At 39.9% G+C, this 23,748-nt stretch overlaps 2 protein-coding genes across 3 annotated transcripts in view; one reads left to right on the forward strand and one right to left on the reverse strand.

Annotated features, from left to right (window-relative positions):
- fndc5a (fibronectin type III domain containing 5a) overlaps nt 1-8,415 on the forward strand; it is a 34,729-nt gene extending 26,314 nt beyond the window's left edge. Inside the window, exons 4-6 of one of the 2 annotated variants that reach the window (XR_010167990.1) lie at nt 4,215-4,304; nt 4,412-4,613; nt 4,939-8,415. Coding sequence is in view for 1 of the 2 variants with exons in the window: in XM_063908191.1 (XP_063764261.1) it covers nt 4,215-4,304; nt 4,412-4,545; nt 4,939-5,001 (287 nt within the window). In the remaining variant the exon portion in view is untranslated. The remainder of the gene's footprint in view (nt 1-4,214; nt 4,305-4,411; nt 4,614-4,938) is intronic. The other variant, XM_063908191.1, reaches the window with a different exon arrangement.
- A 7,108-nt stretch (nt 8,416-15,523) lies between these two features.
- Nucleotides 15,524-22,318, reverse strand: LOC134881846 (uncharacterized). The gene is made up of 6 exons (XM_063909419.1): nt 22,182-22,318; nt 19,278-19,942; nt 19,116-19,180; nt 16,576-16,676; nt 16,377-16,476; nt 15,524-16,281 (listed from the first exon to the last, which is right to left on the reverse strand). The coding sequence occupies exons 2-6, from the start codon at nt 19,938-19,940 to the stop codon at nt 16,170-16,172; spliced, it is 1,041 nt and encodes a 346-aa protein (XP_063765489.1). The 5' UTR covers nt 19,941-19,942; nt 22,182-22,318; the 3' UTR covers nt 15,524-16,169.
- Nucleotides 22,319-23,748: the final 1,430 nt, after the last annotated feature.

The raw sequence follows: 23,748 nt of genomic DNA on the forward strand, positions 1-23,748 counted from the left end.
AGGGCCAAAAATGGTAAGAATTAACAGAAAATGTCCAATGTTAAAACGTTTTTTAAAATAAGAAGAAGCTCCTTGCAATTTTGAGCACATAATCAAAGTTAATAAAGTTCAGTCTGCAGATAAAACAGTTCTTGTTTATAACAGGTGCAGTGACCGAGTTACTGAGAGTAACGACCTGGGTAATGACCTGTATGCAGACTGCAGTTCAGTCTCTCTATGCGGACTGGCCAAACAAATAAATAGGAATGGGAGTAGAGGAGGATGGCATCTTTTATTTTTCTTCTCTACATAATAAATTGCTTTTATTGGAAGGTGTTCTTAATCTAGAAAAAAACCGTTCCCTCAATATCTGAAAACACAGAGCCTCAAAACACATTTTTCACAGGCCATCTTCTTTCAGACTTAAGAAGAAGTCATCAAAACCAAGTGAGCATAAGATTAATCCTAACTTACATATTTAAAATATGGCTGTTGGCCACGCCCCTCTGCAAGATGTTTGGTTTAAAAAAACACAATGGTGCTCTAGGAGGAGATTCAGGTGATAAGGTGGGCGGGGGTTACCTTGGTTGGTTATTGGCTAATGGTTGCACAACCCCAAAAGACATTGTCACATCACAAAGTGGCCAAAATCTGATCAGCTCCTTTTCAGACAGGTTTTTATAAAAATGGATGTGCACAAAAAGAGAGAAACATTTTTTAAGTTTCACAAGGGAAAGCCACGCTCCTGCTTCAACAAAAAGAAAATTGATGTAACCCAAATTTCTCTCTTTCTGACTCCCCCTGCTTCTGCAATAACCGTCATACACTCCCTTAATTAGCATAAGAGGAAGAGATGGATGTTGTTTACTGTTTGATATCTGAATGTTAGATCAGCTGTGTCACAAATTCTGAAGTTATTCAAATAACCTCCTCTGTGATCCCAGCACCTGATCCATCCACCGTTTTTACCTCTGAGGATTAGATAAGAATTTCATGATACTTTTCCAGGATTCAGTTCGCGTCAGTCAGTTCGCCAAGAAGAATCGTTCAGAATCTTTCGTTCAGTCGCGTTTCCGGTACAACGTCATTCAGCGGGGAATCATTGAATGCACGGTTCTCAGCTCCTCATTCGCAAACGATCGTGGAAACAGTCAGCACAACACCGTAGTTCAAGGCAAATACATAGCTGCAACTTCATGATTATGTGTACTTTTAGACAACACAACAGTGGCTAATGTGTATATTCACCTTCACATTTACTGAAGGTAAATACTAATAGAGTAGACTACGGCTTGATCCGCGAATTTATTGTCTTACTTTTTTTTGTTCTCTCTCAGCATATTGAGAAATAACGTCTCAATATGCCGACAAACATGTTTAAAAGCTTGGCAGAAAGATTATATTGATGAAAAGGTTTCAAGTCCCCATTTAGCCTACTAGGCTAGCGCTACTGACTGACTGAGTGACAGAACAAGAACGACTAGAGAGGAATAAACGAGAAGCATTCCTGTCTCTCATTGGCTAAAATTCAACGAGGGCGTCCTAGACTCAACAGACAACAGCATACGATTGGCACAGCAACTAGTCCGTGGGAGAATAAACGAGAGGAAGGTGAATCGACGAATCAGGTCAGTTCGTTCGTTTCAAAGAGTTGTTCGTTCGAACTGATTCGCTCGCGAACGACCCATCTCTACTGAGGATAGGGCTGATGCAAAGCCATTGAATCAGGCACGGGATCCATGTGCTCATTCTGTGTAAATTCTTAAGCTACCCTTATTGCATTAACACAAAGATGCTGACTGACTCTCCTCCGAGCTAAGTGTGCTTGAAGTGTTATTAGACTAATTTAAGGTCCTGCTTTTATAGGAAACTATCCTTGCTGTTGAATAATTTGTCTGTTTAGAAGCCAATTAGCTCTTCATGTTCCAAACAACAACCGGCCTCATTACCACCAGGTCAAGGCTGTATATAAGAACTTAATTTGAAAACGTTATGACAGGCCTTATAATGGAAAGTATCTCAACTTCAAGTCAGAAAGAGAGCGAGACAAAGGAAAATACTGTTATGTTTATTTACTACAATAGGTCATTTTAAAACTGTTATGTGATGCCTCTGATCCAGGGACGTGCACGGGTACGAGCCCTTTTTGGCTGACATGCCCCTCTGGAGAGAGCGAGTTTTTTATTTTTTCTGTTGTGGCCGAATCAACATAATGAGCCCACAATTAGCATTGTAGCGTCTCGCTGCGGGAAACATAACTTGTCAGTGCTGTCATCTGCCCCAGTCACGTGACTTATTTACAATCTAGCCATGTCCGCATTTTTCGGAGGACCCAGTCGACGTAGATCGGGTAGGCTGGACCGGGCGGCCTACGAAATGAGACGGTCTACTTTACCGAGCACCTCCTGTTTAGGTCAAGTGATATGCGCTCCAGAAGCCTGATAGCAAATTACTTAACAGGCGAACTCAATTTAAGAGGATCCAGAAACTTTACTTTTACTTTTTTTTTGCTGAACCATTTATTGGAGATTACTGCCGGCGATGAAATAAATTGAATACAGATTAAGCTGTTCCTTTGGCCTCCAGTAATGTTACACGCATTGACATGCGTCATACGTCTAGGGTGATCATACCAAATGCCTGCCTGGCTTTGGTGGTCAATGACCGGGTCAATCTGTCCCTGGAAATGTCCCCATTTTCAAATATACTTTAAACACACATAGCAAGGTGAAATAAAATTGTTACAAAGTTGGTGTTTCAATGGCGTGGTGTTTGTTCGCAGCAATACAATTATTGTAGCGTTGGCAGCTTCATTGTTCTTCTACTACTTCTTTACTTCTTCTTCTTATATGTAATTGCCCGTAAAAATGTTGAATAAAGAACTCGTTTCAGTGTGAACTCATTCCAGACAGTATGACCACAAAAGTGTTTTAAACCAGGTAAGTTTTTATTATTTATGTTCTATATCGCTAAGTGTGATTACACATTTTACGTTTTATAATATTTATTATACTGTAGGCTATTGATGCCGATGCGTTAAGACCGCCTCTAGTGTCGGATTTTGGAAAATTGGGGGCTTTACTTCCTCTTCACACCGTCGGTTATTTACAAAGAAACACCTAAATATACTTGTTATTTATTGTGCTTCAATGTCTTTTCATCTGCTCCGTAAACTCCCTCAACGCTCGCTCTCTTCTCTTGATCGCCCTCTCACAAGGGGAGAACCCTTCACTGTCCCGCTTCATTGTAGGATTTCTGCCATGTCTCTACCACTTCAGTTTGACCATCTCTGTTATTTAGTTATGGAATACTAAATTAATAAGTTATTCGATACTTTACTGTTACTGCGCTCATAAAGAATGATAAGAATATGTACTGAACTGGTTTCATTAATAAGTGAGTTTATTTAAGGTAATTAGTTAGAAGCCCTATTTAATCAGTATGTCTGCACAGCAGTTACAATGGTCAAACTACATTAAAACAGAATTGTCCCCATTTTTCCTTTAATAGTAACATTAGATATTTTAATGAGATATGGACCGCAAAACTAAAAATGTCCCTGGTTTTCATTTTAAAAATCAGTACTGAACTGAACACAGACTGAAGAACACATTTAGCAGTTGGACATAAAAGTCAACTGAGTGTCACTTACAATGAAAGTGTTGTGTTTTTATTTGAACCTTATACATTGAAAACAAGTTAGAATTTTCAAAATGTCTTGTGTTTTCCTTTGGGGGGCTTTCCAGTTTAGAGCAATAGCCCCTCCAAATGTCTGCGCACGTCCTTGCTGATCCATTATTAAGGAATCAAAATGTAATCACATTTATTCTTCTTTCTGCTATTCTTCTTCTTGTTTATCATTTTGTATTGCATTGTGTCTTCTTGTCATTTACTTTTCAAAATTATATCAGCTTTAACCTTTTTGTTACAGTTAGATTTTTCTCCTTGAATAGAGGGACGTGTTTTTATTTAGGACTGTGGTTTGACCTTACATTTCTTTTTATGTCATCATCATTGTCATCATCATTTCAAAATGTTTCCAGTCATAATTATTTGTGCTAATAAAACCAAAACGTAAGCAACAAAATTGAAAAAATGCAGCAAACAGTTCTAGATTCATTTACTTCTGGGCCCTCTGAGGACCTTTTAACACGCACGTCCCACAAACATCAGTCCTAATACATAATCTGTCATTTTCATCCTCCTCCACTAACTAAATATGTGGATTCCTTCAGACGAGGTGACAATGGAAGAAGTGGGCCAGAGCACCCAGCTGAGAGCAGGGGAGCTCATCATCATCGTGGTGGTACTCATCATGTGGGCAGGTGGGGAAAAGCACACACAGTTTCTATCGTCATTTTACTTAAAATACTCTAAACAGGTGTGGATCTGATCACTCCTCTTATCCTCCTCTCCTCTCCTCTCCTCTCAGGTGTGATCGCTCTCTTCTGCCGCCAGTACGACATCATCAAAGACAACGAGCCCAACAACAACAAGGACAAAGCCAAAAACTCCTCCGAATGCAGCACTCCTGAGCATCCGACGGGGGGGCTGTTGCGCAGTAAGGTATAACCTACCCACCCCTCCTCCTCCTCCTCCCCCCTGGGTGCCTCCCCCACAGCGACTCCGGGCAGGTGAATTGTCCCGGCCACTTCTAGACTTTTTTCCACTGGCACTCCATGCGCAATCATCAGAACCTCAGGCTTCTGCTAAACACTGCTTCAACATGGCAGCATGTGCATGACTTTGCAACTTTTAGAAACTCACAAGTCACGGCTTCTAATAAGTTCTTTTGGGGTCAAATTGCGGTGCACCTTGCCATATTCATTTCCTGTGTTCAGAACTAATGTATCTCTTATGTTATAGACATCAAAACAATGCAGAGGCATCGTCATGCTCATTGAAGGAGCTTGTTGTATAATTCTCTCCCACCTGTCATCTTCTTCTCCCCTCCCACAGTTCCCTAAGAACAACAACAACAACAACAATAGGATGCCATCTGTCAACATCATTGAGGTGTGACTGCCAGGACATCATCTCTTTATCCAAAAGACTTTGTGTTCTCGCAAACAAGCGGGCCCCTTTTAGGCCCATCTGCATGTCAGGATGAGGCTGGGACTCGGAGCCCTTCGGCGGCGCTTCACTCTGCTCTGGCAGGGCGCCTGCTGCTGAAGCCAAGCTGCTCCACTTGGGGGCGTCGGACATGGCCTGGCCGGAGCGGGTCTGAGGGCAGAGTCTGGGTGAGCTCAGAGGCTGCACTGTGCTCTGTAAGTACTGTACCGCGGGGGCCGATGGGGGCCAAGTGGCTCCGACGGTGGAGACTGCAGTTGAACCAACCCCAGGGACCAAAGTCTACGAACAGAGCCAGAGACCTTTTCATTCTCTTTTCACCATGAGTGGCACTTGTCGTGATGACCTTATTTCCTTCATAATATTCAGCTTTATGAATTGAAAGAAAACACTGTAGATCATCCATTATTGTTGCTTTTAACAAGGTGCCACCAGAGCAGTCCTGTTCTGGTATCTTTTTATTTTTTTAGATCCCCCTCAGGCAGAAACCTCCTGTGGGAACTGTTTTCATTCTGCCGAGCTCATTTTCCCCCCTCAGGGAAACCAAACTCCACCTGGCTGGTTTAGGACTAATTTCTTAGATGTGCTGCAGTGATGTCAGAGCAGCCTTAGAGGAGCTGAATCACCCACTATCGTCATGTTGAAGGCATATCTGAGTATGTAACAGGCCAGGTGGTATCATCTCGGTCACATTTGCTTTTGCCTTCTTACTTCTTTCATGGTTTATTAAGAGATTTCCTGAAATGTTTCATTCCACATCCATGATGAGCCCTTAGTATTCCCTTGTGTCTTTCTCTGTGAGGGGGATGAATTTCATTATGGAGCTGCGTTCATTGAATGACTTTTAAAAAAGGGGGTTGGACTCTACGGATGTCTGTGGAGACCACGAAGGGATCCCTTATATCAGCAATAACAGCGGAAGTGGACTCTGTAGCCTGTTCGTCCAAAACTTGAGCTCCCAGAATGCAATGTTCAGACGAATGGACAAACTGCACATCGGCTATGAGGGAATTTAACCTGAGCTAACAGGTGATCCCTGTTAGTATTTCAGCGCTGTTGTAAAATCTTTTGGATGGAGAACATGGGGGGAAAAAAGGTTTTACGGGCCCAAAACACAACCCAGAGACTTCCTTATGACATTAGCTAATGTCAACAAGAAAGAAGGGCTTCTATCAAGATTTTTTTTCACAAATCAAAGTCAACATTTGCATTGAAACTACGTGTTGAGGTCACTAATAAAGATCCACTGTTGTTATACGGTACTGTGCACTGTACACTGTAAAGGGACTTGTTTTCAGAAAGCAAATGGTGTATGTGAGAGCTGATTCAAACTCAGTAGTACTGCCTTAAAAATAATTGTATTTAGGATTTATCTTATACGACGGAAAGCCCTCTATTCCACATTGGTCCTATTCATTAGCTTTCACATGATAATTAAATGTGTCTGCAAAAGTGAAAATGAACATGTGCTGAGGTGGGTTGGCAAATATGGTTGACATTGAATGTGTAAATACATTTTATATTTTATTCTTGTTTGGTAGGGTCAGCTTAGAGAGCCTTTAATGAAATATGAGTAATGTGCAAAATGTATAGAATCTTAATGTAAAAAGGATACCAGTTCAAGCTGGTGACAATGTAGGTGGTATCTTTTGTCAATGCACTGCTGTTAAAGTCTTTTTCAAAGCACTCCTCTATTATTATGCATATTCTATTTGTTTGTCCCGCTTTTTTTGATGAAGAAAAAGATGAAAAAGTACTGGAATAATCGTCCAAACGTGATGATGGAGAGCTTTTCAGTGGCTTGGAATAAGTGTTGCCGTTCAAATGTATGAACAGCTGATCACTTGTTCTGCATCTCATTCTGTGAAACTAACACGTGTACAAACACAACAGGTCACAACTCCCACGCGTGGCTGAAATGAGGCAGAAAAATTGGTTAGGAAAGCAATGAAGGTTGAGTGGAAGTGGGTATAATGCTGGCTCTTATCACTCCTTACACTTTTATAACTAAGGGGGAAAACTCGAGTTTGTGCTGTACTAATCAGCACTGAATCATAGCAGATGCAGGAACCAGTTTAGAGAAAATTCACATTGTGGGAGAAGGTAGAAAGAACCAGGTGTCTTTACCCTGTGTATTTCTTCTTGTTCTTCTTTTGCCTAAATGAGTACATTTTCATCAAGCAAGGTATAAGGTTTAATTCAGTTTGGTATTTTCTTCCTAATGATGCTGGTGTCATATGCTCGATATATTTATTTAAATCAAATTGACCTTGCGATATAAAAAATGAAAAACTGAGGACCACCAACTCAAATGATTCCACACTCCCCAATAATGCCACTGTAAATTCTGTGTTCCTTATTTTAGTGCAGGGTTATTGTATACGTACACTTTTGTGGCAGGTTGTTGTCCATCTTTGATGCAAAAGAGTAGTATGACAATTTAGAAACAGTTTATTTACGGTGTTAGAACGTAAGATCCATTCTCACTGGAAACAGGTCCTATTAAGCTCAGAGAAATGATTTGTTCTCTGTCTCACCAGTCCTCTTTAGTCTGGGCACTACATATTTCACAAATGTCGAACCATTCCTTTAAGGGTGGCAGTTTCTACATAAAGGAAATGCTTGAGTGAGCTCCTACACAGAGGTGATAAACCCGCAGTTGAACAGCTGTAGAATATAATTTGACAGACGCCGGTTTGACAATGTTAAACAACTACAGAGGCCTATGTGGTGGATGAATCAGAGGAAGATATGTGTGTGTGTGTTACACAGGTCTCATTCCCGGGGCTGGATGAAGTCACATGTACCTAACTGTTTTCACTCAAGAAACTGGACTCAAATGATTTTCAGTTGTAGGAATAACCAGCCACTTCTAGAGTTCTTGGTTATTTTTACACCCACCAACTATAAAGGAAAATATATTTTTCCTTAAACACTTTGACTTGTGGTGACGACTGTACGAATTCAACATTCCACTTTAGCCCTGTGGGGGCAAACCACTCTTTAACACTGGGGATTTCCTTCAGAGAAACTGTTCTCATGCTACTTACTGTATACCATGCCTGAACATGACTGTATGCTTGGTAGCAGTAATGGACTACTTTGCAACATACAACAGGGCAGTCAGGAGACTTTTTCAAAACGTATACAATGTTTAAAAGACTGGAACATGCCTGGAAACTGGAAGTTGGACTATTTCATTAGGGGTTTTGAAACATAGGAAAGGACATCTGCAAAGAAGCATGGTTTATTAAAAACAAACTGCTTTATTATTGCCGTCATGTTTTTATTCATTGTATGAAGTGTACAGGAGTCATCGCTTAATGAGGGCTAGCATGGTGTAACTATTATGCACAAGGTTACACAACTTCAGATATGAAGAATATGGTGTATGCTTACTTGTGTATGCTTAAATAAAATAAGAATATCTATTATTTTCCACAAAGCTCTGTGTTTGATCTTAACTGTGAACAGTGTTGGGTGTAGCGCGTTACAAAAGTAACGGAGTTACAGTAATGTATTACTTGTCGCTGTTACGCAGTAATATAACGCATTACTTCTGAAATGTGGGTAATATAATACCCGTTACAATTCTCAGTAACGCAGTTACAGCACATTTTAACCCAAAATGATGTGTTTTGTTTTTAAGAATTCACAAACATCGCGAGACATTCCGATACCGGAGAAATAACTGCACAGGTAGAATAGTTACTCTGTACGCCTGCTTACTATTGGTTAAGATGGCTGCAGAATCAGATTCGCAATGCAGAGCTGCAGGCTCGGAGAAAAGAAAAGAAAAAGACATGAGTCCTCGCAGGCCAACGCACCAGAAGGTAACTTTCTCTGGGTCTGCTGGTTGAACCCCGAGAAGTTTAGAGACTCGTGGTGGAGTGTTGAAGATATGCGGCCTCTGTCCTCTGTGGAATCGCTAGCGTTTAGAAAGCTTGTCAGCCAAATCCCCGTAAACACACCAATGACAAGGTAAGCTAACGCTGCCTTAGAGACTCGTTCATATACAGCAGGTTACAGGGCCGTGCAGAGGCTCCACTAACATGTTATTAATAACACACAGAGACGTAATGTTACCGGTATCAAATATTACTTAGCCCACTTAAACGGAGCATGAGTTTAATTTCTAGTTTTTTTCCTAACTTGCAACATTCAAAACAACAAATAGTCCAAAACTGTCTGGGACAAGAAAAAATCAGGGTGGTAAAATGTTGTTTATGGGCGGAGCCGAACACCGAGCATGTGAGACGTGCTTTTCACAGCTCTGTCGCTTTGTGACAAATTTCAACTATAAACAGTCCCTTCATCAACATTTCTTTATACTAGCTGACTCAATTTTATTTGCTTATCAGTGTGCCGAGCTGGTATTGCGCTTTGAATTCACCAATGTCTTCTGTAAACCGAAATCCGAGTTGACGCAGGGAGGCCGCAACAAAGCCCCCCAACTGACTGAGCTACCACCATTGCTGGGCGAAGCTACTAGCGCGGCTAACTCCATCGACCTACAGGCTTTGCAGTCTATGCTGGATTCACTAAAGGAGGATATATGTGGCAGAATCGACTAGTTGGCATCTGATTTGAGAATCGAAATCAGCTCAGTACGCACAGAATTGAAGAATGCAACCGAACCACTGCTGCAAAAGATAAATGAACATGGACAAATGTGATGATTTGGAGGGAAGATCGAGGAGGAACAACCTACGACTGGTGGGAATACCCGAGGGCTCTGAAGGACAGCGTCCGACAGAATTCAACGGCGGCTTATTGAAAGACCTGCTGAAGCTAGATGAAAATTAGATATGTTTGTTTACAATTTCGTTTGAACAACGTTATTTCTAATATTTTGAGTATTGCCTGGTTGCCACAATCTGAATACATTCACAGAGCATATTTTATAGTGATATTTTACACCCAGCACCAGTCTATGAGCCGTCCTAGTAGGCCTACCTCGCAGCAGAGTGGAGGGGTGATCAAATTCTCCAGCTGGAACTGTAATGGCCTAAACCAGCCACTCAAACGTAGCAAAGTGCTTGGACATCTTAAACATCTGGGTGTTCATATTGCCTTTCTTCAAGAAACCCACCTTAAAATATCTGATCACACCAGGTTGTGGCAGAGGTGGGTTGGACAAGTGTATCACTCATCATTCCAGAGTAGATCCAGAGGTGTGGCAATCTTGATTCATAAATCAGTAAATTTACGTGCTCAGATATCTCCTCTGATCCAAATGGTAGATATGTTCTTGTGTCTGGGATACTTAATGGCACCCAGGTAGCTCTACTTAATGTATATGGCCCCAACTGGGATGACAGTTACTTTTTCAGATCAGTATTCTCCTTAATTCCTGACCAGCCTAGGTATCATCTCATTTTAGGGGGGGACTTCAACTGCTGGCTTAATCCATCATTAGATCGCTCATCCGCAAAAACCACAGTATTATCAAGCTCTGCTAACATTATTCGGTCCTCTATGGACGAGTTCTCACTTTCAGACCCTTGGCGTTTTCATAATCCATCCAATAAGATATACTCTTTTTTTTCTCATGTCCATCACACCTTCTCACGCATACACTATTTCTTGACTGACAATCGGCTTATTCCATTGGTATTATCCTGCTCATATGATGCTATTGTCATATCAGACCACGCCCCAGTTCTAATGGACTTGCAAATCAAGGGATGCGATAATGCCCGTCCATCCTGGCAACTGAATACAAATCAAATGAAGATTTTGTTACTTTTATTTCCCAGCAGATTAACTTTTTTAGAAATTAATAGGACACCAGGGATCTCATCTTCATTACTGTGGGAGACACTGAAGGCATATTTGAGGGGGGAAATTATTTCTTATTGTGCCCACGAAAGTAGAGCCAGGGGGAGGAAACTGACAAATTTGACCGAACAGATCACACAGATTGATGACACTTGCTCTGTAACTCCATCACCAGATCTATGTAAGGAACGCCTTTGCGACAAGCGGAATTTGATGTTCTTTCTACAGCTCACACGGAGAAATTGCTGTTTGAGTCCAGATGTGCTTACTACGAATTTGGCGACAAAGCAAGTAAATTACTAGCTCACCAATTAAGACAGAAATCAACTTCTCATCAAATCCCTCAAATTCAGACTCCATCAGGTATAACCACTGACCCCAAACAGATTAATGAACAATTTAAGCAATTTTACTCCTCTTTATACGTTGGAGCCGCCGGACGATCCGTCTATATTTAACAATTTTTTCGATCCTTTAGACATTCCTGTGATCGACTGACTCAGCTGAGAAGCTAGAGGAGCCTATAACTGTGGAAGAGCTTCAGAGGGCTGCTCACGCTATGCAGGCGGGTAAATGCCCAGGTCAGGATGGATATACAATTGAATTCTAAAGGAAATGTTTTGATAAATTAGCACCAATTCTTATTGATGTTTACAACGAATGTTTCCATTCTCTTAAGCTACCATGCACACTCACTCAAGCTACAATTTCTTTAATTCTCAAAAACAACAGGGACCCTCTCTCCTGCGGAACCTACCGCCCTATAAGTTTACTATCAGTGGATTTGAAACTTCTCTCCAAATTGCTAGCTATGCGCCTAGAATCTGTCTTAACCTCTATTATCTCCCCTGACGAGACTGGCTTTATACAGAACAGATATTCTTTCTTCAACACTAGGAGGCTTATTAATGTCATGTACAACCCCTCCACTTCATCACTGTCGGAGGCTGTGATTTCACTTGATGCGGAAAAGGTCTTTGACCGCATTGAGTGGGACTACCTTTTTCGCAGCTCGGAGAAATTTGGCCTAGGTGACACTTTTATTAGCTGGGTTAGACTGCTCTATACCTCCCCCACAGCCTCAGTTAGGACCAATAACACCTACTCTGACTATTTTTCTCTCGCTCGTTCTACTAGTGCAAGGCTGCAATCTGAGTCCATTGCTATTTGCAATTGCAATTGAACCATTGGCCATTGCCCTTAGAACAAGCCCTCATATAACTGGCATTAAGCGATTTGGAGTTGAGCAGAAGACCTCCCTTTATGCTGATGATTTGTTATTGTATGTTTCTAATCTCTCTGTCTCTATCCCAGCTGCCCTTGACGTTTTTAGCCTGTTTGGTAAAATATCAGGGTATAAACTTAATTTGGACAAAAGTGAGCTATTCCCTTTGAACTCAGAAGCCCGTAACCATCCCCTGCACACTCTGCCTTTTAAAGTTAGTACATGTGGCTTCACCTATCTTGGCATTCGTTTCCCAGATAAATTTGCAGACTTATTTAAAGTAAATTTCACCCCTTCATTGACAAAACTACAGAACGACTTTGCACGCTGGTCATTACTGAACTTATCCTTGTCGGCACGAGTCAATTCGGTTAAAATGAACTCCTTACCCAAATTCTCATACCTCTTTCAGTCTCCTCCCATTTTCCTTAGGCAGTCATTTTTTCATAAAATTGATAATTTGGTGACTAAATTCATCTGAAATGGTAAAGTCCCTAGGCTTAGCAGGCTTATATTACAAATCCCCAAATCTCTGGGAGGCCTTGGTCTGCCAAATCTTAAATGTTATTATTGGGCAGCCAATATCAGGATACTGCAACACTGGGCTCGGTTGGAGAACTCCCCTTCTCCTCCTGCATGCAGTTTGCCGATGAAGTAAGCACGCCCCGGACGTAGTGGCAGTAGCACCAATACCAAATGCCAGTTTTGGTGGCTACTTCCTCCGCGTCAGTTAGAAAAAATGGCGAAGCGCGGCGGCAATAACAGTACGCCTAGTTCAAACTTTGTTTGGACAGATGAGGAGGTCCAGTTGCTGCTAAACACAACTTTAAACTACAAAGCCAGGAAGGCAGTGGATAATGTTGATTGGGAGAGTGTCCCAAAACAAATATACTGAAATATACAACGTTCATCAGTATCCATGTTTATCAAAGGGCAAGGCTCAAATTGGCGCTAGAAACGTCACTTCCAGATGCCTGTGCAAAAAAAAAAAACCTGTGCAAAAAACGCACTTCTGCGATTTTGAACTGTCCTTAACGGCGAACGAGAGACTGGAACGTTTTCAAGATCTCCACTTTGAGGGGCGTTTGCGTTTTCTCCGTTTTCAACTCCTAAAAACGCCGTCGCCGTGTGCACGATAGGCACATCTGTCGGCCTTAGAGGCCTCCTCTTCTAGTCCCGCTTCCTTGGCAGCACTTGCACGTGCTCCTTTAAACTTTTCTTTTTCCCCCTACTCTAAAAATGTTATAGTTAAATCAACACTCAGGGTTTGAAACCAGTTTAGACGACACTTTGGCTTACAATTTTTTTTATCTACTGGCTCCGATTGCAGCCAACCCCGTTTTCCCTCCATCTGTAATGGATAGGGGTTTCTCCTTCTGGTCCACACTTGGTATTAGAACCTTCAAAGAGCTTTATATAGAAAATATATTTGAATCATTTGAACAATTATCTGAAAAGTACTCACTTTTAAGACCACACTTTTTCAGATACCTGCAAGTCCGCAATTTTGTCCGTAATATAAGTCCACAGTTTCCCAATCTCCCGGACTCTGTCCCCATTGACTCCTTGTTGAAGCCTGTACCTTGTACAAAGGGAATGATTTCTGTTATGTATTTGTTGATTTCTTCACTACGCCCTAACTCTTTACAAAACACTAAGCACCGATGGGAGGGGTACCTGGGTGAGGAGATTACCGAGGAGCTATGGGATGCAATTCTACGCCGGGTTCATTCCTCGTCAATTTGTTCCAGACATGGGCTGATGCAATGTAAAATTGTCCATCGCACACATTTAACCAAAGTTAGACTTTCCAAGATTTATGGTAATATTGACCCCAACTGTGACAGATGCCATCAGGCCCCGGCCACATATAGCCACATGTTTTGGGCATGCCCTTCCTTACATGGATTTTGGTCTGAAATGTTTGAAACTATTTCAAATAGTATCGACATTCCAATTGAGCCAACAGCCCTAACAGCTTTATTTGGGGTCACCCCCACTGATTTGGTACTACCGCGCTATAAGGCAGATCTAATAGCCTTTACAACCCTTCTAGCCAGACGGTTGGTTCTATTGAAGTGGAAATCCCCCTCTTCTCTGTCTCATTCTGTATGGTTAAGAGATCTTGTATTTCATTAAGATGGAGAACATAAGGTGTGTCATAAGGGGCTCAGCGTCCAGACTTTATAAAACATGGGGTCCTTTTCTAAATTACATCAAGGAATACCACACTATCGATGTACCGTAGATAATTTAGTAGAGTCTTATTTTTTATTCTAGTTTTTTCTTCCCTTTTTGGACATGGTGACTTGGGTGCATTTCTTTTGAGTTGTTTGATCACTGCTGTTTTTATTATTATTATTGTTTTCTTATTCTCTCTGGGCAAGACTTTATAATAGTGTTTGATAATGTTTATGGTCTTTGTATTTGTGTTTGATGGGTTAGGCGACCAAGCAAGCTTTTAATATCTATTTTCTTCTTTTGTTTGTTTGTTTTGTTGCTTCAGTGTGTGTCTCAGTATACTATGTATAAATGTACATTTTTTGTATGTCTATGGAAACTTCAAAAAAGTTTTGAAAAAAAAAGTTTATTTCTGAGAATCTGGTCGTCCTATACTATGCTACTTCTTCAGATATTTTTCAACATACTATACTATGTTGCTTTTTCTTAATTATCGACATAATATACAATGTCGTTATTCTGATATTATCGATACACTATACTATGTAGTTTTCTTCATTTTTCGACATACTAATCCAATTTCTTCTTCTACTACTCTATGTCGTTATTCAGATATTTACTATATACTATGAAGTCTTTCCAATGTATTCAACATACTACTCTATGTCCTTTTTCCGATATTTTTTCACATACTATGACAAAATGTCACGTAGGGCCCCACTATGGCCAGGGAGTGCTGGGAGGAAATTAGTTGTCACAGAATTTTTACATGATTTAAAGCTGGCACATTCACATCCAAGTCAGTAGGTTGAAATTAATGAGACCTAAAATAGCAAATCACTTGGATCTCACGTGTTGGTTTGTTAACCTTGTAGCTTAAATGCATGACTTCCATGCGTCAGTCTTTGTTTTCCTGGGTTGCACTCTGTTTTTGTCAAAAACCCAACACAGCCAAAGAAGAACTGAGGGGCAGGTAGGACACAAACAGCTTCTATCTCCGCTGAGATCAGGCTCAGGAGTCCGAAGGATCCCAACACTGTTGGGTGGTGTAAAGAGGTAGCCCTGCTGCGGCTGCTCATGTACCCTCGAGTCTGTACCAAATGTGTCACGAGGCCTTCACATACACCGACACACCTCTGTCTTTTGGATGGCTGGCCAGGGACAGCCTGTCCCCCTATCTGTACAGACAGGAGTGCTTTGACAGCCTGCTTATAGCATGCAAATGTGTGGGGCATATTGCTTAAAACTATTCTGCCTGCCCCCAAAAGAAATGAATCACATTAGAAATACAAAGCTGTTTTGACTGTTATTTCATACAGAGAAGTATTCAAACACTTTTTTGTTCAAATGTGCAATATTGTCCTTTGACATGAATGTCTACAGGTCTTTATGCAAAGCTGGATAAAACCTCTTGGTAAATATTTCCAGGACAACTAATTACAAAGCACTGCACTTTAAACCAACTTGTTGCCCTCTAGTCTTTACACTAAGCTTGATAAGTAGTACTAAAGGTTTACAAAGATGGACAATTGAAACATTAAATTCTGCAAACCCTTTCAGAATAATTTTAAGAGACATACAGAGAACAGCAGCAACACATTAAAACATACATAGTTTATCACAGTATAAAAAGAAAAGTTATTATATATATATGTTATTTAAGATGATTGAAAAACATGCATTTGTTTTCTCCAACAGAGACAAACATTGTGAAGAGAAACACACAAACGTACAAATCCCAGATACACACCACAAACGACAGCTAAGTGCACATATGAGGCCCCATTTGTACCTGGTATGACATAATATCCTTTTTTAAACAGCCCAAGACATCCATCCATTTAGAGACCCCAGCGTTTTGAATAATTAGATGTTGAATTGCCAAGTGTGAGAGAGATGTCCCCAAGTTCTTAACTTAAGAAAATGAACTCTGTTAAAATGTTTTCGGCACCTTGGCAAAGCGTCTGTGTGTTGAACCGTTCTTGGTCTTCCATTCATGCAAGGTCATTATAGGAGTCTCTCTTCCAAACCGTCTTTGGTAGTTCCTAAAGGTAAGCACAGATCCAGAGCCACAAATGTGAAGTTTGCTGGAACAGGTCAGTCTCTTCATTTCTTTATCAAACCGTTGAGTATGATGTACCTGCGTGTAAGATCGGAGGGATGCTGCCACTGTTTGCCGCCAGCGCCCGGTTTCTGATCAGCCACACTGTTCATCAGCATCATCAGCTCACTCATGGCATCTGCAGAAAACAACGTGCAACGAGACATAATGTAAATTAATTACAGCCATAGTCTCACACTACATTGTGCTATTAAACAAATCCTTTTTAGCAGTCTACCTTTATTTGCTCCAGGATGCTCCGTCATGTGTCTTGTGACAGAATGCACATAGAGCCGTTTCTCTTGCTCCCAGTCCACCTTCGTTTTTAAGACCACCGGCCTGCAAACAACAACGGTTCTCAATCTAGGAACTTGTGGGGTCATTACAACATGCTTGTTTTGAGGCAAGATATAATTTAAGTGTGCTCTAGACTAATGGTTCCTAAATGGCCAAGCCTTAGGACCCACTTTTTGCCACCGTCATTAAATCACGATGCAACATTTTTGAACCACACAAAATGTGCCGTAATATGCAGCTCCGGAAAGAATTAAGAGACTACTTCAGCATTATCAGTTTCACCAGTTTTACTATTCACAGGTATGTCTTTGAGTTAAATGATTATTCTTTTTTTTGTATTGTATTATATAAACTACTGACAACATGTATCTGTGTTGGAATTCAAAAGAATGGAATGGCTGCCATACATGTAGAGATTGAGATTTAAAATATGGAGTGGTAGACTGCCATGCAGGGCACATTGTTAGTGCCCTGCATGGCAGATTGTATCCCTTCACAGAATAAAATATGCTTTTCAAACATGGTTTAACTGGTGATGGTCAAGTTTCTAGAATAAAAATTAAACTTTATGAAATCAAAAAAAGGCACATTTGGAGTCAATACTGCAAACTCGTGTGAAAAAAGATTTGAAATACTAACATGTTCACTACTCATTCTGGTACACTATGAGATATATAAATACTAATAAATACAACCATTATTACCCGACATTTAATGCAATATCTGTGTTGTTTAAATACATTTAAAAAATACTCTTATCCCTCTGGAGCCGAGTACTTCTTCCATCACTGATGGACACATAATCTGATGGGTCACCAAATACAGTGCAACACCCTCACTAATACTTAATGTTACTACGACTCGTTGCCTGTCAATCACCAAACCAGGGCTCTTATTTCATTATGTGTTCATTTCTATTATCTATACCCATGGATGTATAAAGAGTAGTTAGGGGACCTCCAGCAACAACACTATGCCGTTATCTTGATTCTGATTGTCCAGAAGACTCGAGAAGCATCAACAAAGATGTTTTATTGAGAAGATGATCACTACCTGACAGCAGTTTTCAAAAACCGTTTCTGGTCTCCGGCAAACGGCTACTGCACAACTGCAACCCACACAAAATTGGTCCGCATCCCACTTTTGAGTGTAGAGCACCACTGCTCTAGACCACACATAGGACATTACAATTATAAAACACTACGCACATAAATGCACTTGTGTTTTTTATACCATTAAGTATGAAAAAAGACAGATTTACTTTATAAAAACACAGAACCTTATTTGATCATTTTAAAATGGCAACAAACCTAGACTAATATTCTCCAACCAACACAATGGCAGCTCACCTTTCACAATAAAAAGGCGTGCACATACAGCAGGCTTTTAGGTAGGTGGGCGTCTGGGCGTCCTCTGTACTAAAAATAATAAGAACTTGGACTTTTTACTTTTAAAAGATCGATAAATGGATGTTGGTTGTGGAGAACAGTGTACTTAATTCCCACTATTGACATATTTACAGTTGATAATGTCCTTTATAATATTTGATTGAATTGATATGATATGAAGGCTAAATGAAATTTTTTCAAGTTACTGTGAAAGATGAGGAAAAGAGGAAGAACACAGAACGAAATCCAGCTTCTTCCAGCAGAGTAGTCATGTAAGAATTGTTTTCTTGTGTGAATGTTCAAAGGTGTGAAAGGTCAGAAAACCATCACAAACACATAGCTAATACAACTGTATGCTAAGTGTCTTGCATAAATATATGATATATGATAGTAGACATACAAGATGTATGTGACAATTAAGCTGTACCTTTTAGTTTCAATTACACTCACTGTTCTTTGTATTAACTTGTTAAACATATTATATTGTATATCAATCAGTGTAATTATAATATTACCCAAAAATTATCTGGTCTTCCTCACCCCCCGACACACACACACACCTCCTCCCAGCCTCAGCACAAAAATAATGTTGTAACAAAGACAAAAACGTGGCTGTATTCCACAAAATGTGCACCTCAAAATGCAGGAAATATTTTTTCGGGGGGGTACAATAGTTGCGCCTGCGGCGCTCACGCGTTGCTAGGCCATTGAAAAAAAATTGGGACACCCTGTAAAAAAAATCCTAGCTAAAAGCCTGACATACTCGACACACTCAGATGAACTTGTGAATTCTGAATGAGATTTAATTGTTTTCCTCTTATGCTGTGTCTAGGAAAGAAACACAAGAAGAAAACGATCATCAACTATCTATTCGTAACCTCAGTTAACCATACAAGACACCTGCTACTTAACACAGTAATCTATAAGAATAGTAAACAAAAAAAAAGAAAAAGAAAGGCAGAGACGGAAAAAACAAGACATTAATCAAAGACAGACACAGCCCTTGCATCCACCAAGCCTAAAAATTCTGTAAAATATTTGTATTTTATGGACATATAACTCCCCCTAGAGATGTTTAAGGGTACTACCATACCTTTGAGTGCTGGCACTGCTTTTCCCCAGAGTGGGGGCTGCCGGATTCACCACTACGGATTTCACCTTGAAAAAGCATAAGTAAAATTGAAATAAGATCAGTAAACAAAAATGACTCAATGTGTGCAGGACATCCTCTGTACCTCCTGGTGAAACAGCTTACCTGAACTTGGAGGGGTAATGACGGCTCATATGAAGTGTCAAGAATGGATTCCTCTCCAGCGAGAGAGTCTTGAAACATAGACGAGTTAAAAACAGGGGAACCTATATCCCATGCTTCTTCCACCTCACCCTCTAAACACTCCAAGGGACCCTTATATTTTACCACAGTTTGCTTTGAGTCTGCCTCCTCACACATCAGTCTGTGCGGTAGAGTCCCATTGCCCAACCCTGCATCTCCTGAGGCCAGGGGTTTATATTCCACCTGCAGCGGAGAGCTAAAAGCTTCAATTATTTCCTTGCTTACATTTTTTGTCTTATTTAAAAAGACAGCAAAAGATGTGGAAAAGGGGGAAACTAAATATGCACTTGAAGGAGGGCTGAAGTACCCGAGGTCTGGGGACACATCATTTTGAATACAGGCCTTTTTTGCTGGAGTCTCATAACTGTCGCCAAGACAGGACTCCTCTACTTTTCTTTTGTCATTATTGTTCACCAAGTCAGATTTAAAAAGTACAAATGGATCTGACTCAGACTTTCTTGGGTCACTAACGTCATTATTTTGCGCCCAAGTGCCCATCCTGGAATATTTAGAGAGAGGTTTAAAGTGCTTGTCAGTATCGGGGACATTGAAAACTGACTTTGTAGAATGCGCATTTTCATCCATTTCTGTTGAAAAAAGAAAAGGAACACAAACACAAGTTACAATCAGTTAACAACCTCCACTTTATCATTTAGAAAACATTATTTTAAAAGAATAAATCAAGAAATGAAACTAAAAAGCATGCTATATTTAACTTGTATAGTTCATTTAAAAATATTTACTTTACTATATGGAGAATGTTAAAAAACAAACAAATATATTTTAATTAATGGATCCATCAGTCTTAATAATAATCAGTATTAAGAAATGCACGACTTGAACCCTGAACCCAACCTTTATTTATTACAAACTCAGAGACAAAGCATTCCTCAAAACCCACATCATTTTAAATTCAACTTAAAAATAAACAAATAACAAAAAATACTAAAAGCTATTACATTGGTCAGGATGATCTGAATGAACCCATATAAAAGGTTGTAGACTTGTTTTAGGTCTCATCCTAAATAGCCGGCTTAAAAAAGATACGTTGAAGGATCTAGCAGTCGGTTAGACACAATGTGCATTTGTCTCCAGGGACAGTAATCGTACAGACACCTTGTTGTAATAAAGATAGTTTAACCTTTTAGATACTAACACGTCACTGTTACGCAGTGATGGGCAAGTTACTTCCAAAATGTAATACAGTATATATTACCTATTACTGTCTTTTAAAAGTAATAAGTTACATTACATTATTACTGTCTCTGAACTGTAATGCGTTACACTACTTTTGCGTTACTTTGAGTTACTTTCACCAATAAACCGCTAAAGTAGGGCTTTAAATGCTAACATGTAGTTTATTGCAGCTCAATAATTAAAGCTATCTATCCATCTGGCAGTACATGCTGAACATTAGGAAAAGAGCTCATGCTCCATTTAAGTGTGCTGAATAATATGTGATACCGGTAACATTACGTCTCTGTGTTATTAATAACATGTCAGTGGAGCCTCTGCACGGCCCTGTAACCTGCTGTATATGAACGAGTCTCTGTGGCAGCGTTAGTTCAGCTTGTCATTGGTGTGTTAAAGGGGATTTGGCTGACAAGCTTTCTAAACGCTAGCGATTCCAGAGGACAGAGGCCGCACATCTTCAACACTCCGCCACGAGACTGTTAACTTCTTGGGGTTCAACCAGCAGACCCAGAGAAAGTTACCTTCTGGTGCGTTGGCCTGCGAGGACTCCTGTCTTTTTCTTTTCTTTTCTCCGAGCCCACCAACCAATAGTAAACAGGCGTACAGAGTTTCTATTCTACCTGCAGTTATTTCTCTGGTGTCGGAATGTCTCGCGATGTTTGTGAATTCTTACTTTTGTAACGCCCTTACAGCCAGCATTGCTGTTAAGATACACGTTGTGCCCCTTATGCAGTGGCGAAAGTACTGGATTCCTTACCCAAGGAAACGTACTCCGTTACAAGTAAAACTCCGGCCTTCAAAATCTTACTGAAGTACAAGCATCAAACGAAAATGTAACTTTTATGCCTAAACGGCCCATTTCAGAATCAGATACATTAAATTGCAACATTTTGATGTGTCTTGGAAGAAGTGCTCAGATCCTTTACCCTAAATAAAAGTAGGTATCCTCATCTAAAAGTACAGAATTATTCTAAGTATATTATATGACATTAGATTATTAATACTGTTGCATTTTACTGTTGTACACAAACAAAGTTTCGATACACACATTATGGTAAAAGTTGATCACGTATTTTTAAGGCAAAATCTCAAAAGTCAATAAAGCTTAATAAATAATACATTTAGCGGAGTAAAAATACACGAAATCCCTTTTAAAATGTAGCGGTTTATAAGTAACGTACAAATAGTCAAAAATGTTACTTAAGTATAGTACTTTTACTTTCCACCACTGCCCTTACACGTGTCCGAAGGGCAGAAGTGTGCGAATCAAGACAGGGCCCATATGGACTCTATGGCTAGCTGGCGTTAGCTTAAGCACGTGCAGCTAGATAGTAAGCTTACTGATAAAAAAAACGAATAAGTTGCACTTGCAAATGTTACGTTACACCAATATAGGTTTCCAAAACTGAATCAAACACTTTAAAACCATTAAAAGTGGTTTCTAATGATAGAAGCACGAGGCGCACATTTACGCTTGTTAGCTGACAGTGACATTTTGACTATTATAGCTGGTAGCTAGCTGGCTAACCTAAACATTTGGTTAGCGGTGCGTTAGGGTAAACTGATGCAAACCAAATCAATTGTGTATTGATGAGCTTTGAAAAAATATAAAAGCAACATAAATACACTCACCACTTATCGCTAATCCACCAGCTACCTGCACATCACACACCTTTGAACTTCTGGGACTCGTGCTCAAGTGACTGAAAAAAGAACCCGCAGAAGGGGCGAAGCTTAATGCTCCGAGGGCGCTGTTTGGATTCAAATGTCTCTAACGTGCAGCGCATTGTTATCACTTCTATGTTGTGGTTCGGCTCCGCATTAGAAGCCTCTCGTGAATTGACAAAACCTAATGCTAGTTCTATAAAGAATCGATTTAGAATACGGGAAAATAAAATACAATCAAATAATAATAAGAAAAGTAGAATGATATCTTTGGCATGGAGTAAAGAATGCACTGACGCAAGTCCATGTGCATACATAAAATAAAATTGAAAACACACTACATTTTCTCACCACCCACCCCTATACGTAACTGTGAGCATTTTCCTTGTATTGTATCGCTGTCTTTCAAGTCATGTATGTCTTTGAAAATATACAATAAAATCTAGATAAATGTAGATAGATATAAAACAATACAAAATTCTAGTTACAAAACTCAAAAATATCAGCCATAGCCTCCTTTATGAGATCTCACATACTGACAGGTTAAATGAAGGATGCTGAAAGTAATTTGCACTGTAGGACTAGCCTATTATAATGACATTTTACGAAATGATCCAGGTAGGATAAGATGCCCAGTTTATTAAAGCAAAAAATAATGCAAAGACACTCGAAAAACTAAGTGCAAAATACTATTTTTAATGATGAAGGCAAGGCCACAATGTAATTGCACGTGTATTTGAATCTACTATCCTGTCATAATCAACATGTGTACATTGAGCTACTGCCATAATCCTACCACGTTGTCTTTTTCCATTTTGTGAGTCATTTTAGATCAATTACACTTCTGCCAGCAGATGACAGTGCAGTCTTTCACATTGAAATAAAAAGTACCTCACTCGCAATAATTATATCTGTAAACTGTAGCTAGATCTACAGTTAAAATGACATAGAAGACTGAAATCTGTCCAAATGCACATCTTGGTATTATTCACAATAACCCAAGACATTGTTACTGTTAGCATTGTGTTTAAGGGGGAAAAGTGTTTTCCTGTGAACGCGTGTAGTAATCTAAAACTAATACCATTGAAAGAGACACGTTTTTCCTCAAGCTCCCAGCACTCATCTATGTTAAAGATTTCTGTCTTGAAACACAAACAAATATTGAACCACTAAGGTGATGCTTCAGTCAAAAACATAGCTGAGTGATTCTCTGAATTGGGTGCCCTTTGGGTCGTAAAATATTGCATTTCTGATCATTACATTTGGTAGTGGACTACTTAAACCTTTGAGGAAACAGACAAAATTCCAATAATTAGGAATTTAATTAGAAATTTTCATAGTTTTGAGTTCAACCCCGTCACAGACAACTTGAACTCAGTGTGGCTATGATTCGAAAAGATATTCAAGTTAATTCTTGTTGAACCTCAAATCAGATGTCCATTGTTAGAATGATTACAGACAGTTCAAATTAAAGTCTACCATTTAGTCAGTTAACGAACGTCAAACATTCAACCCTGTCAAAACTCCACCCCTG

The sequence above is a fragment of the Eleginops maclovinus genome, chromosome 19, assembly GCF_036324505.1.
Source record: "Eleginops maclovinus isolate JMC-PN-2008 ecotype Puerto Natales chromosome 19, JC_Emac_rtc_rv5, whole genome shotgun sequence".
In the NCBI taxonomy this organism is placed as follows: domain Eukaryota; kingdom Metazoa; phylum Chordata; class Actinopteri; order Perciformes; family Eleginopidae; genus Eleginops; species Eleginops maclovinus.